Consider the following 16,833-nt stretch of genomic DNA (forward strand, 5'->3'; position numbering starts at 1 on the left):
AGAGTGGCTGGGCCCGTGAGCCATGGCCGCTAAGCCTGCGCATTCGGAGCCTGTGCTCTGCACAGGAGAGGCCACAAAAGTGAGAGGCCCGCATACCGCAAAAAAAAAAAAAAAAAAAAAAAAAGGAGGTTCTTTTAAATCTTACCTTTATACATAGAAAGGCATTTAATAGAGGTCCATAGAGAGTTATCTGAGAATCTGGAGAAAGTTCCATTTCTACATGAAGTTTATCAGGTGGAAGTTCTGAGGGATCAATAGGTGGACGTGAAGAAGTAGAGGGAGAAGAAACAACTCTGTCTGTTTTCTGGGATGGCCTTAATACAGATAGCATTGTTTCTTCCATTTCTGACACTGGAATAAATTGAGGAAAAAAGAATAATGTTTGAGGGGTGAGGGAGGAAAGCACCTCTTAAAAGTTCTTCAAAGAACTAGTCACTAAGAAATTCTATTTTGCAAATATGAAAGCAACTAATGCTGCTAAAATATCTGTAGTATATAATGAAAACAAACCTGAAAGATTACTAGTTAAGAATGCAATAAAGTATGGACTTCATTGAAATATGTATAAAAATACATAAATCAAACTTTAAAAAATCGATGAAAAGTTCCCATCAACAAAGGCAACATTCTCATCAAGTTCTGTCAATATACTGTAAATCTGGGTCACAATTAGGCTTTAACTATACTTAGGCATTAAACTATAAAGTTACTTTCACATAAACAGCTATTCAAATGCAGTGTGACATTATCAACTTATACATATGAGAAAGTTACAAAAACTATTCTTAAAAACTTAACTCACTGGAAAAATACACAGAAAATATCACTTGACTCTAATTCCACTTTGGATCCAAATAAAGCAGCACTTAAGCCTCAGGTAGACTATAAATGATATGACAGTTGTCAAAATGCATTAAAGAAACTAACATTTCACAAAATCAAGCGCTTTAAATATATAGATTTACATATACCTAACTTCATACTCCAGCTCTGCTTCTTCTAGCTCAGCAGACCTTGAGAAAATTACTTACTTTCTCTGAGCATATTTCCTCAACTCTACAATGACAATAATAATTATAACATCTATCTCACACAGTTGCTTGAAGAGTTAAATGAGATAAAGTAAACCAGGAAACAGCTTGGCCTAGTATTTGATATACATAGTATTTGATATAGTACTTGATATATAGTAAATGCTCAATGAAAAGTTAGCTGTAATTATACCAAAATCCTTAAAAGATTTTAAATGTATAAAATTGCCAATAGATGCATTTCCAAATATTTTTAATTTCTCCTTATATCTTTGATGTTTATCAATTATAACACTAGATATTTCAACGTACAAATTATATAAAAACACTTACATGACTGTTTTAGCTGTTCATCTGCTTTTTGTGGATAAATTGGATGCCATGTGTAATCAATTGTAAGCATGACACTTGGGACAGTCCAGCATTCAACCCAACCAGCCCTTTGAAGATAAAAATAAAGTTTCTAGTCTGGTACTCATTCCTTTGATTGTATACAGACACCAGTTACAGATAATCAAGTTTTACTGTCATTCTTTTAAAGAATTAGAAGAATAATTTCTCCACATAAACACAAAATACTTAGATCACTAATATTAAGTACTTACTTTTCTTGAGTAATGTTCCGCCATTTTGGTTTCACTGTTTTCTGGCCACTTTGACATTCAGCAGGAATACCAGTATCATGAGTCATTTTATTTGGGTGGCAATTCTTTACCAGCATAAATAATGAATATTTACTAGGGTGGCAATCTGGTAGAAACAAATGAAGATCAACATCTTCTCCCTAAAAAATAATTTATAATAACCCAAAGTAACAAAATAGGTACATAAATTTGTTAGGTTACTATTTACAGGCAAGCTTATCTATAATAATCAATTAAACAGAAAATAAACATAAATTTGAAATGGCAGGTTTTACATTGAATAATCAGGTAAGTAACTGGAATAAGCTCTTACATTGACTGAAACTAAATTCTGCTTAGAAAGTCAAGAAAGGGACTTCCCTGGTGACGCAGTGGTTAAGAATCCGCCTGCCAATTCAGGGGACAGGGGTTCAAGCCCTGGTCCAGGAAGATCCCACATGCCACGGAGCAACTAAGCCTGTGTGCCACAACTACTGAGCCTGTGCTCTAGGGCCTGCAAGCCACAACTACGGAGGCCGAGTGCCACAACTACTGAAGCCCGCACATCTAGGGCCCATGTTCCACAATAAGAGAAGCCACCGCAATGAGAAGCCCGTGCACCACAACAAAGAGTAGCCCCTGCTCTCCACAACTAGAGAAAGCCCACGCACAGCAACGAAGACCCAACACTGCCAAAAATAACAAATTAATTAATTAATTAACCTTCTTTAAAAAAGATAATAATAAAAATAAAATCTCAAAGAAAGTAAAAAAAAAAATCAGGGAAATAAACAGCACAGTTTCTAGAAAACAGTAAGAAAATTATCTTACATGGATTTCCTTGGATATTTTGCATGTAACTCAGTAAAAAAAAATTAAAAATCAGCTAATATAAGCTTAGGTGGAATATGTTCTGTATTTTTAAAAATATGATTGTCTATTTTGATTCTAGTAAGTCTTGGTTCCTCAACTGCCTTTTAAGAATTATATCAAAGGATCTTCACTGAGTTTCACTTTTTTTCCTTATAGGTCCCTGAATCTTTGCTCATTTTGATGCTTGGTTTCTTAACAGGCAGCACAGTGGGGTGGTTAAAAGAGTGGAGCCCTAAACTATACTGCCTGGGCTCGAATTCTAACTTGGCCACTCACTAGCTATATGACAAGTTACATAAACTTGCCTCCTCAGTTTCCTATTCTGTAAATGCAGATAATAACAACAACTACTTCAAGAGGGTTGTTCTGAGAATGAATAAATGAGTTACTACACATAAAGCACTTAGAGAAGTGTCTGGCACAAAGAAGATGTTAATACTTGCTGGCTGCTCTTATTATTGTTGCTATTTTTTACCTTCATAACCTCCATCAATACTACAACTACTAATGTTGTATACCTTAAAGTTAGGTGTACCATGAATTATGAACTCCTAAGAGCTGGCTTTTGGATCACGGGGTTTATTCATTGAATTCATGATTAAAATTAGGAAAAATACAGCTGACCCTTGAACATCACAGGTTTGAACTGCACAGGCCACTTACACATGGATGTTTTTTCAACAGTAAATATTACAGTCCTACACAATCTGTGGTTGGTTGAATCTGCAGATGCTGAACCTCAGATACAGAGGAACCAAGGATATGGAGGATATAAGGAGAACTGACTCTAAGTTGCACACAAATTTATGATGGCAGGGAGGGTCAGCGTCCCTAACCTCCACATTGTTCGTCAACTGTATAGAGAAATGTAAAATCCAGTTCACAGACTAATATTAGAGCTAGAATAAGTTCTAAAGAGAACATATAGATTAGTCACAGAGGTCAGAAATGAGCTCTAACAAAATAATCGACTCAAGGAATTATTTTTGCCCAGCTTTTTTTTTTAAAGAAGTATAGTTGATTTACAATATTATATTCATTTCAGTCATATAACACAATTCAGTGTTTTTATGGATTACATGCTATATCAATACAAAGTTATTATAAAATATTGACTATATTCCCAGTACATTACATCCCCATGACTTATTTTATAACTGGTAGTTTATATCTCTTAATCTCCTTCACCTACTTTACCCCTCCTCCTTCCCCTCCCCCCTCTGGTTACCACTAGTTTGTTTTCTGTATCTGGAAGTCCATTTCTGTTTTATCTGTTTTATCTGTTCACTTGTTTTGTTTTTTAGATTCCAAATATAAGTGAAAACATACAGTATTTGTCTTTCTCTGTTTGACTTATTTCACTAAGCATAATACCCCTCCAGGTCACCCATGTCATAAATGGCAAGGTCTCATTCTTTTTTATGGCTGAGTAATACTCCAGTGAGTATATATGTCACATCTTCTTTAACCATTCATCTGTCAATGGGCACTGAGGTCACTTCCATATCTTGGCTATCATAAATAATGCTGCTATGAATACTGGGGTACACATATCTTTTCAAGTTACTGCCCAACTTCTTAGGGGAACTTGGGGAACTTAGGGGAAAGGCATAATATTACAGTTAACTACAAAAAAGGAACAGGCAATTCTGTGCCACTGAAGTTAGTGAACAATGGTGGAAAACCAAAATACTTCAGGGTGGCAACAGGATGGGCAGGAGAGAGTAAAGGTAAGTGCTGGGAAATCAAACTTACTAATAAACCTTGTGGAATAAACAATACATCCAATTATACGTACTCTTAAAGAGAACTTGGTATTACATGTAGCTGGAACAAAGTCCGTAAACGGCAAAGAGAAATCAATGTTTAGTGTTTCCCCACAGGCTGCCAGGTACACTGCAAAAAAAAAAAAAAAAAAAGAAAAAGAAATTTACTTTTAATTTCAAAAAAATTTTAAACAAAAACTGCCTTAAATACACACCTAAACAAAATTAAATTTAATATGCTTAGTGTAATACAAATTCTGAAATAGTTCTCTGAGAGTCTTATAAGACAATGGAAAAAAAGATCAATTCTAGTATCTATTAAAACTACAAAAATCAATACCAGTTTTCTTTGTTGGTATTTGTCTTAATGAACAGAATACTAACCTAATTTTTAAAAAGTACTTACCATTTTCCTGTTGTTTAGTGGAACAGTCAATCCAATTGTGCTGATTAGCTGCCCAAATCATTTCAAATTGATGAAACATGATTTTAAAATTCCATGTATATGGAACAAATGAAAAAATGTCTGGAGCACTATCGCTTGACCAGTCTTGAATTAAATCTAAAATTATTGAGGTAGGAGACAGAATGTAAAATTAATAGAAATTCAGAAAACAAAATAAAAATATTCTAACACCAAAAAGTTTCCTATTGTTATCTAAAAAGAACTTTTATACAAAGATATTAAAAGCTGATTAAGATGTAGCTAAATGATTTGACAGTAAAAATGCTTACTTACTAATCACAGTTCCAAATAAAACTTTTATGCATTTCATATACCTATTATGTTTTTAAAGAAACTTCAGAAGATAAGAGGAAAAAAAAATTACCTGATATTCTGTTACCAAAATACATAACATTGTGGATATATCTCATCCTAGTTCTTTTTTCTATGTAGATTTTTACACTACCCTAGATATACAAGCTATATTACTTTTTTTCATTTAACTCAAAATTTTGCCATGTTATTTCGTACACATTAACAAAAATTTTGTTCATTAAAAAGATTTGCAAAGATTTACTTAACCATTTACTGTACTTGGATATTTAGACTTTCTTAAAATTTCTGTTATATATAATGTTATCATGTATATTTTCATGCAAGATATTTTACATATTCAGGATTATTTTCTCAGGATAGATTTAAAATATGGATTTGCTAGGTCAAAGTTTATGAATTTTTTTAAGGCTACTATAAATCACAAAACTGCTTTCCAAGAGTAGTAGATCCATTTATGCTCCTATTAGAAATGTATGGTCAACTATCCATTTCACTGTACCTGCTCCTGCATTATATTTCTTTCTACCTCTCTCCCTTTCTCTATTTTTTTTGCGGGGGGGGGAGGCGGGAGTGGGGGTGATGCGGCTTGATAATTGGTAATTGAAAAATGCTCTCTCACTTTAATTGAATTTGTTAATTACAAGTAGGGTTGAACATTATTCGTGTTGTTTTATTCACAAAACAAATACCTACAGAATGTCTACTGTGTCCCAGATTCTGTTTTAGACTGTGGGAATACAATGTGAACAAAACAAAGACTTGGCCTTAGAATTATAGTCAGTCATCTTTGTTGATTGCTGATTTACTGTATTGCTGATTTGTTGGTTTAAGTGTTGTTTTTTAAAATTGTGTTCATAGTCTGCTCATAGTTCATAGTTCTTAGTCTGCTTATCCTTTCCTACCTTAATTTTTTTTTTTTTTAACCTCAATAGGCAAAAAGTCTTTACATAAAGATGTTAGCCCTGTTCTATCACAGTGCTTTCCTCTACTTTTCCTCTGGCATTCACATTATTGCATGGATTGTATACTCCCAGCAATGATGTCCTTCAATAAATGGTCTCCTCCTAAAAGGTGTCAAGCTCATCTTTGTATGCTCACAGTACATAACACAGTGCTATAAAATCAGAACTTTGTGTATTTGAGAGAGGGAAACAACTACAAGTACCATTGTTATAGCACAAACTCTGACAACCAGACAGTCCTGGGTTTAAATTGTGGCTTTATCATTTTACTAGTTATATGATCTTGAACAAATGACTGAAATGTTATCGGTTTTCTCTTTTACAAAATGGGACAACTTCACAGACTTATTGTGAGAATTTAGATGATATATGTGAACTTTTAGCACAGAAACTGCCACAAGATAAGCACTCCACAAACAGTAGCACTTAGTATTAAAGATATTCTAAGGAAAATAATAGGCAAAAATAATTAAATATTTAAAGTAGTTTCCTTTGAATTTTAAAGGATATCTTTAAACTGAAAAATATTAGATTCAGTAATGAAATCAGAAGTCAAATATCATATGAACTCATTTAAAATTTAGCTGCAATGTACAGAAACTTGTGCACATATATTAGATTCTTCTCTTGATAAAATAGCAAAATAATACATTTGATATCAAATTTTAATAACAATTTAAATTAATCTTAGTAAGATGCAGTTTTACTATATCAACGATAAAAGGCATATATGGCTATTAACCTGTTCTAAGACTAGAGAACAGAAATTTCCACTTAACGATTTTACTTTAAATATATTTTTATTTCATTTAACAAGCAATCACAGTAGCTCATCATACCTTATAGTATCTACTCCTACTTCTAAAATTTTACTTCTACATACGGCCCTACCTAACTAACCTGACTGCATCCCTACTATCTAACTTTATTCTTTAACACAGCATTCAGCACTTAAGAGATGCCCAAAAGTCATCTCTGGGATTAGCCAACTACACAATACAAATTCACCATTCATCAAGCTGATTTTCACACTTTTCTTCCTCATAAACATTTTTGGTTCTGCACTTTTACTCAAACTATTCATCCCTTCTAAAATGAACACACTCTTTGGTAACCTCTTTGTTGCAGAGAAACTCTAACCATCTTTAACAACAGCATGACACTACAGAGACAGTACAGAGTCTACTACAGTCAAAAAATTGTTCTTAAATGTCTCTTCCACTTACTAGCTTCATGAGTCTGCCCAAGTCATTGAATGTTTCTTCAATTTCCTCATTGTTAACTCAAGGATAACAATAACAGCTATCCCTTTTCAGAGTTGTTGTGAAGATGATACCAATGAACATGCTTTGGAATGTTTTATGAAAACATACTATGCAAATTTTAGTTAATATTACTGAGTTCATTTACAAAGACCATTTCCGATCTTAATGTCCTTCCTTACTTTCTCTAATTATCTTCAGATCATATTGATTTCCTCTGTATCCACGTCTTACATGCATTTGTTAGCTTTGAAATTCATGCTTGCACTCAATGTGTGTGTGTGTGTGTGTGTGTGTGTGTGTGTATATATATATATATATATATACTGTTATGTATTGTTTTATTTGTCTAAGTCTAGTACTACACATGCCAATATACTTGAGACTGATAAATAAATTCCCATAAGCGCTATCCCTATAAGTTCTCTCTGCTTTGAGATCATGGCTTATATTTGTTTTGAATCATTATTAACAAGTGACTCTCAACTTATACTGGTTGCATTTATCTACTTCATACTACTACCTAAAAGACTGAGCTATAATTGCTAGTAAAATAAACACAAATTCAAATAATCTACTAATCATCTAAGGAAACCAACATAATTTTATAGTTTTTAACGAATTTCTATTTTAATGTCTTATTAGTTTTTTTAATATCTTATCTAAACGTCAGTATATTCTGCAATATAGTTTCCCTACCAGCTTATACAATATCTTTACTGACAAATATTAAAAATTATGGTAACAAAGTATCTTTACTAGGAACCTCAAAAACCACTTCCGATATGTATTTCTCTTTAAACCAAAAGCTGCTCTTATTACCAGATGGTCTTACCAAATAAATTTATTTATTTGGAAGCACTTTCTTGATGACAGCCTTAATCATTTTGATAATAAAATTTTAAAAGTTGTAAAGTTGGTAATCTAAATATTAGTCTGGGAAAAAACTCACCTACAACTCACTTTATAATTAAGTTGATAGGCCAACACCCTACAAAATGTCCATCACCTGGTACTGGGGCTTTGCAATACCATTATATTTTCTTCTTCCATTATCAGAGTAAACCTAAGTCAATTTCATTATTGTCTGTAAAGACTTCACTTTTGCCTTTGTTTTACATCTTTCATTCCTGAGGCTCTATATTGTATTTATCATGAAGAGATCTCTGTCCCACATTGAAATCTCTTAAGAACAATTTTATCCCACTAATAACTGGCATGAGAATGGCTCTTAAGGCATATTAGGTATTCCCTCACACAAAATAGATAATTTATTTTCTGCAAAAATCTGTCAACAATGTAAAACTGAGAAAAGAGAAAAGCAATTCAAACACTATGACCAAGTATGTTCTCTCCAAGGCTAAATTAATATCACTCTCTGATAGTATCTTTTTTAAAGAATAAATACGTTTTTGAAGGACTCTAGAAAGATTTCAGAAGTAATATATCTAAATGTTATAGCTGTTAAATCTGGGAGATGAGAACTTAAGTTTTGTACCTTTCTATATTTTTTAAATTTCTCCAAATAAATTTTAGAAAAAAATAACTAAAAAAGTGAAGTTAAATAGGTATAAGCATAAAGATTAGAGAAAGAAAATAATTTAAGAAAAATCACAATTGTAATTTAGGAAATGTGTACTTGTTTAACTAATACAATATTCAATCTAAATGTAAGCGCTACTACAAAATAAAGTTTAAATTTTGAGAAATTTATACTTCTACTCCAAGTATTCTTGGCACTGCTAAAGTCTGAGATTGTGAAATTCTGGAGGAAAAACAATGTGAAGTATTGAATGCTTGAAAACACTGGGTTTTTTCTTTAAGTTTAAATAAATTAAATAATTTATAATTTTAAAAGTCTAAAAAGAAAGAAAGAAACTGGAATCTATTTTAAAAGATTAGCAAAGTTAGAAATGATAAAATCTTAAGTGAGAAGGAAAAGACTATGCAAAGAAGCTATCCATATAAAAACAGATTCTTGAACCAGACTATTTGGGTTGGAATCCTAGCTTGACTTAGTCGCGTAGCCCTGGACAAATTGCTTAACCACTCTGTAACTCACTGCCCTCATCTGTAAAATAAGGATAATGATAATAAAATTGACCTCAGAGAATTATTATGAGGATTTAATGATTTAATATGTGAAACTGCTTAGAACAGAGACAGACACTAATACACACTGTAAGTTTTAGCTATTATTTTTTTCATAAATCTGAAGTAAGTAGTACTTATTCAATATTCAGCTTCACTGACAAAAATTTAACTTGCCAGGGACTCTGTCAAAGTTTCTACTACTGGGACCTTGACTTGAGCCTTGGAGAAGAATTATACAACTGCAAAAATACAGAATCATTCTATCTAATCCCCACGATAAGGCTCCTGATCAAAGCAAAAAACAAATATAGAAGACTAATGACTGAACATATTATAGTAATGGCATTATTATAAAAGGTCAAAACTCTAGCAGTAGCAAAATTAGGTTAGAAATTGTTATCCCTATTTCACAGATAAGGAAACTGAAGCTTAAACAATTAGGAAATTTGGCCAACATCATATTGCTAGTAAGTAATGTCAGGACAGGGAAACCTATGAATATCTTAATGACTGCTATACCCACAAATATTAGTACTCAGCACAGAATGCTTGTAAATGATCGGTGGGTGGATGGACGAACAGATAAATGCAGCAATCAGTCAAGCAAATATTAGGAGTTCTGGGGTAGCCACTGATCCTAGAAAAGCAGACCAACTCTGGCTAAACTTCTTACAGAAAGGCTCAAAAAATGCTTATTTTTATGTAGCAATATTTATGTCATTCAGAGACTAAGACCACATGTTCCCATAATCATAAAATAATGAGTAGCTATCATAATATGCTGCAAGAAATAAAAGAATTTTTTCCACCTAATGACAGCATCAACTCAATTATACATGCCAACAGAAAGGAGTTAAGTAGGGACTCCAAATACAAAAATAACGTATTTGACTATTTGAATATACTGTCTGTGGATTACTAACTAAAACAAAATAGTAGAGCCACAATGATGCCTAATTCAGGAAGAGAAAGAAACTAATTCATCTTCCCCAACTTATCCCCCACTAGACTGACACAAAAATGAGTTCTTGCACTTCCTCCTAAGCTCAATTTTGGGTTCATATTTTCCTTGTTTGGGTTAGAAGACAGCATAGAACATGTATATTTAAGTTTTTCCTTTGATAAACTTGGCCCCAAAAGAAGTGTAAAAGAAAGTATGAATTGTGTCATCAAGTCCCTATGTTGAATCTAAAAGCAAAACTTATTGACTATAAACAAGTTCACTATGATAAATCTCAGATCTCATTGTATTTATACTTATTAGAATATTACCTGTGAAGAAATTCTTCTGTGCAAAGATGAAGTGGTAGGTGGCTTTATAAACCTCTAATTCACACTGCCATGTCTGTGGCATGTTCCATATTCGGGGGTAGCTGGCATTGATGTGAAACTGCAAATCAAATGTTAAGTAAAAATGTCAGAGGTTAAAATATGACATTGTGTGACAGCATTAGAAATGAACTCACACAAACTGGTGAGTAATTAAAACTTATTTTCCTACTGAGCCAAATAGAATATCCCTTAGAGGTTTTAATATTGCTGTGGCTAAAGGTCAGTATCCATGGTTACATCCAGCTCCTTAAAATACTAAGCCATGATGTGGCCAAAAAACTTTAAGAACAAATCAGGCTACAGTTTTGATACTGTAGCTAAACAGAGTAACAGCCGACTTCATTAACTCTTCTTTAAACCTAACCTGTTAAGTGAGAGGCTCGGGTCAGGCAGGGTAGAGTGCAATGCATACTGTCACACAGAAGTTTGGCCATCAGTGCCTCCTCGGTTCTTATTTGACAGCACAGTAGTTATAAATCTGACATGATGCTTTGTGGTATATTCCACCTGCCAAAGCTTGGCAATTCTGCAAAGGCAAGAGCTTCCTGGCCAGGAATACCATTATTGCACAGCACCATTTATCAGCAATAGCTCAGGAATTCATTAAAATGCTGAATATTCATATTTATAGTATTCATTATATTCTTGGTAACTGCAAAATTTTCTTCTTAATTTACATATATCATATATAAATATGCTTGTTTAGACAAGCAATTAAGGACCTAATGATATCATCTAATATAAAAGAATCCTCTCTAAATATCAGCCATTCTACGCAGTGACTTTTGTTATTATTGTTGTTATTACTGTCGTCCCTGAGAAAAAATAATAATCTGCTTGATTAATGAGTTCCTGACCTGCAGTTTTCAATCATGAGCATTTCCATATTTATTCTGTTTCTAATATGGAGCAATTCAGGGTATCAATAAGATTTTCTTCCTTTTACCTTATTCATCAAGTAAAAAAGGACAATGAATTATTAAGCCCTGAGAAAGAATCTGGTGGGGCCAGAAAACATACAGTAAAAAATTATCTTACTTACAGCATAGGAGACAGCTAGTCTAGCCATACAATGAAGTTTAAAAACAATACACCGAGAACTTTTCACATTTCTAAAGGCCAAAAACCCATGTAGTGTTGCCTTATATTCATTTCCCCCAAAAGAAGAGCAACAGAGAGATGCCAAAGGGAGTCCACAGCATTGGAAATCTACACCTCTTCCCAAAAACATGGTCAAGAGCATCTGGTTGTTCTTGAATGAGAAGACTGACCATTTGATGACCTCCTGGTCATTAAAATTTTATATTAAAAAATTAAAACCAAATTTGTATTTTATGGATGTAGGCATATCATCATACACTCTAGACTTACTGCTAACATTTCTGCTTCTAAAAGAGTCCGGTATTGCATGCTGGTAGTGGCATCAACATGTAAGAGTTGTCCTTTAATTGCAGGGGTGTAACCTAAAATAAGTGAAAACATAAAAATTAAGAACCTAAAGAAATATATACATATAATTAAAAATTTTGGACTGGAAACAAATTCCCCCACCACCCAAAGAAAGAATTCCTGAAAAATGGTAATCAGTCACTATTTAAAAACACCCCCAATAATGTGGAGTATACTATCTAATAGGTAACCTTTCTCATTTCAGACAGCTCTGATGGAAAAGAGTTCCATCTTCATATAAGGTCTATCCTGACTCTGCTTTCCAGTGTAAAACTACAAGTCTATTTTCCAAATGATAGTGTGCAAATATTTAAGACTGCTCCCATGTCCTTTTTTTCACTGACTCAAGGGTACATATTTTCAACTACCCCTTAAGTAATGACAGTTGCTTTTTTTTTCTTTTTTTTTTTTCTGGAAATTAAAACACCAGCTTTATTATAGAAGTATTGAAAACATGGCTTTGAATATCCCAATAAGAAAATCTTGAGTTAGTCACAGCTACAGATAGGCAATGCTGGAAATCCAAATCTACTCCACCACCCAGGACAGACCCTTTCACTAAATGGCTTCGAAGAGTCTGAAATCTGTAGAAAAGACAGTATTAAAAAAAAAAGGGAATAGGATGGATCTAATATATCATACCCTTGTTCAAAATCCACCCATCAGGGCAAGTATAGGTAGGAGGGAAGTCAGGAGATTGCACAAATAAATTATTGAAAAAAATGTGTAATGACAGTTGCTAAACAAAAAAACTATTCCTTACATAGTGACAGTTTCCAAACAACACAGCCCCACTCTGAATAAAAGCAGAAAGGTTCAGAGTATTTCACTTCTTTTCTTGATGGACTGCCCTCCTATGAACACTAACACTATGAACATTCTTATATGGCTAATTCAACATGCATCCTGCTCTGGGCATTTTTTTCCCCCCAAACAACTGAATCTCTGGGACCAGTTTTTAAATGTTTTCAAATTATATTTTGTTATTGTCTAAGAACTAAGTCTATTTTTCCCTTTGAAGACAGTCATCTTAAAAGCCACCTAACCTTTACCAATAACTTGACTGGGTTTTTCTTAGACACTTAACTCATTCAGTTCAACAGTCAGTGTGCTGTGGCACTTCCCATGAATTCATAATAGGTATATGCTCAAGATATTGATGCCTCAGTCCTCAGATGGTCCCTTTACCCCAGTGCACCAATAAATGTACCTCCCCAAAATCTTTACAAATATTATTTCCTATATACATCATCAGTTTAAAAAGGCAGAGGGACTTCCCTGGTGGCGCAGTGGTTAAGAATCCACCTGCCAATGCAGGGGACACGGGTTCAAGCCCTGGTCCGGGAAGATCCCACATACCGCGGAGCAACTAAGCTCGTGCACCACAAGTGCTGAGCCTGCGCTCTAAAGCCCACAAGCCACAAATGCTGAGCCCGCGTGCTACAACTACTGAAGCCCACATGCCTAGAGCCCGTGCTCCGCAACGAGAAGCCCCCACTCGCTGCAACTAGAGAAAGCCCGTGCACAGCAATGAAGACCCAACGCAGCCAAAGATAAATAAATAAATCAAAAAAAAAAAAAGGCAGAAGCACTCCCTTAACTGAACCATTCTCAATTCTGTGCAACCCTCAACAGCCTCTTCCTCTACAGAATTACAGATCCTATATATCAGTAATTAAGGCTATCCTGAAAGATGCTTCTTTCCAACTGACTACTCTGAATCCTAGAGAATCTCAAGCATCTGCTTCAAGACTTAGGTTATTCTTTTAAAAGTAACTAAGATAAGGTTTTAGTTCTTCAGTGTAATAACCCTAAAGTTACGGGGAAAAGATATACTATCTCATTCTCAGTCACTTTTTCAATTAATTATCTAAGCAGGCAGACTCAACTGCTACCTTTTTATGCAAGCTAATAAATCTAGTCAACACCTTTGCCTGTTTTCTTTTTATCGTAGCAACAAAATGAGTGACAGAAACAAGAAAAGAGAGTCAAGAATTACATAAAACTTATTCTAATTATACCTAGCAATAGTAACATTGCTGTTCAGTAATTTAAAAACATTGGTGAGTTGCTACTCTCCATACCCTCAAGAAAGTGAAGAAATAAAGCAGAATTTCACTTCAACTGGTCTCAATTACAAATGTAATAAGAGGATGGGAAGAACAAGGAGAAATGAGGGAGACTATATAATATTTTGATAAATTTAACAATAAAGTATTTAATCATGTTACTGATTAATCTGTATCAGAGCCCAAATTTTAAATTCATAATGAACTTAGATTATCTTAGCTCAGATAAAACTACAGCTAATCAGGGCATGACTTAATATTTTAAATATGAAATATTCTGCTTTCTTAAAGTTATGCTATTCAAAGTACCCAGGTTACTTCCTGACAAAAATCTACTAACAATATAACCTAAAACAAAGCCTATTAGTCATTCAATCTACTTCTGCCCATGGACCACGTGCCAGGTCCTGGGTTTGGCACAGGTATACACCAGTGAAAAGAAATACGTAGTACCAGCCTTCACAGAGCAACAGACTAACAGGAAAAACATACACTAAGCAAATTACGCACAAACTTACAAAAGAAGAGTAAGGTATAATGAAAGCACAGAATAATAAGACGTAGCTTGATTAAAACACTTTTCCCTTCTCTCCAAGTGCATGAATAATATAGTATTTACTAACTACAGGCACATCAAAATATAATAAAAAGCTGAAAAAGAAAACCTCATTAATTTTAGTCTAACTGGATTAATAATTATTTATATATTAATTATTCCCCTACTAATCACTTAAAACAGAAAAACACTCATCATAGCTTACCATTTTCCTCGACTGTCATTGGAATATTAATTTCTAAATATGAGCCAGCTCCTACATTTACATGTACAGCATTTGTTTCCTATCAAAAGCAAAAAATAATTCATGAAACATTTATTATAATTACACTCCCATCTTTACTTTTCAGTTATCAAAGATAAAATTTAAGCATCAATAATATTAAATAGGTATTAAAAGTTCCTAAGAGCAAAAGTTCAAATTTATACCAAAAATATACTAAAACAGTTTGGCCAGATTTAAAGGAGAAAATGAATCAGACTATACTATAAAGGTCTATTATTATTAATTAACTTCTTTCTACTATTTGGCACTTAATGAAAGTAACATACATACAATTATTGGGGATGGGGGTCAGGGAAGCTCATAGAAATGAATCTGAGTATAGGACTAGTCACCAGAAAGATACTCTGGAAAATAATGTTCAAATTTTACACATAATTTTCTACTATATTATTTCAATAATTACCCTATTTTTGGTAAACAGCAAGTCAATTGTAGCATCTGCAATAATATTCATTCGTAGTTCAAAAGCAAGGATCTGTCTTGGTCTCCCAGGCTGTGCAATTTCAGAGACTTTCAGAACTTGATAATCAGGAGGGAAGAAGAACTTCCATAAACAATCTCTAAATAAAGAGGAAGAAAGAATAATGACAAGTTATTCAAATAAAATTACCTCTGATAAGAGACAAAATCAGTATTATAACTTTCTATTACCACTGCTATCTTATTTAACAATTAGACATAAAATTGAAAAAAAATTATAAGTCACAAAATAACACCTACCATAATTTCCTTTCAGTAAAATGAAAGACTGTTTTATACTTCCAGAGATCAATGAGCTTTGAGCACTTAATATACTACTATCAAATAAGACATAGGTAAGACCAAATTTGCACTATTCAAACATACTGTGAAAAATTAAAGACTTTCTACAGGTATATCAATTGTGCAAATGGCAAAGAAAGAGTTGAAGGGGGATGGCTTAATTAGAATCATTCCACTCTGGACAATTACTACTTAACCTTTCTGAGGACACTCGCCTGCTTCCTCACCTATAAAAGAGAATTGTCATAACCAGTCTCAGAGAATAGATCCAAGAATTAAATGACAACATATATGAAAAAGACTTGGCAGTACATGGCACATGGAGAAAGTGTATTTCTATTATTTTCATAATCACTATTAATCAACGTTATAACAATAAGAGTCTAAAGAGCAATAGATTTCTAAAAAGAAGCAAGTGTTTGGAGGCTAGGGCGCTCATGTATTTGCCTCCCCATATCATTTGACAAACATGAAAGAAACCAAGAAACTTTCAATTCATAGCCTTCTATATAATTAAAAATTAGCATGTTACTCATACATTCAGAAAAAGTATCAGTTTCTGACTTTTAAATAGGAAGAGCTGAGGAAGGAGTCGTCAGTAACAGGAAATGCTGCTTGGAATAAACTGATTGCGAAAAATCAGATCAACAGAACAAAATTTGCAAACTGATCCATTATAGACACGAAAAGAAAATTAAGTCTGTAAATGTTTTGGCTAAGACACAAATATACAAAACTAAGCTTTCAAGACAAAGAATCCATCTGATCATTAGGTGATCATGGACTATAAAATGGGTAGCAGGATATAATGAAAAGAGCAGTGGACTTGAAGGGTTGGTCTGAATCTTGGCTCTAGATGCTATAGCTTTACTATCTTGCCCGAATCACTGAATTTCTGTGTCTTCATTTTCTCACAGGTATAATCAGATCACCACACCTGCCCTTGTGTCTCTCACTGTTATGAAGATCAAGTGTGAAAATATAAAT

General features: G+C 33.5%; 1 protein-coding gene across 2 annotated transcripts in view; it reads right to left on the reverse strand.

Moving 5' to 3' along the window:
* The window catches only part of BLTP1 (bridge-like lipid transfer protein family member 1), a 191,765-nt gene that overhangs the window by 140,222 nt on the left and 34,710 nt on the right, over positions 1 to 16,833 (reverse strand). For both annotated transcript variants that reach the window (XM_030863930.2, XM_030863932.2), the window contains exons 10-18: positions 15,488 to 15,644; positions 15,004 to 15,082; positions 12,096 to 12,187; positions 10,665 to 10,782; positions 4,700 to 4,855; positions 4,326 to 4,423; positions 1,637 to 1,815; positions 1,365 to 1,471; positions 146 to 351 (exon numbers count right to left, since the gene is read on the reverse strand). In XM_030863930.2, coding sequence (XP_030719790.1) covers positions 146 to 351; positions 1,365 to 1,471; positions 1,637 to 1,815; positions 4,326 to 4,423; positions 4,700 to 4,855; positions 10,665 to 10,782; positions 12,096 to 12,187; positions 15,004 to 15,082; positions 15,488 to 15,644 — 1,192 coding nt within the window. The remainder of the gene's footprint in view (positions 1 to 145; positions 352 to 1,364; positions 1,472 to 1,636; positions 1,816 to 4,325; positions 4,424 to 4,699; positions 4,856 to 10,664; positions 10,783 to 12,095; positions 12,188 to 15,003; positions 15,083 to 15,487; positions 15,645 to 16,833) is intronic.

This window comes from Globicephala melas, chromosome 5 (genome assembly GCF_963455315.2).
Source record: "Globicephala melas chromosome 5, mGloMel1.2, whole genome shotgun sequence".
NCBI lineage: Eukaryota > Metazoa > Chordata > Mammalia > Artiodactyla > Delphinidae > Globicephala > Globicephala melas.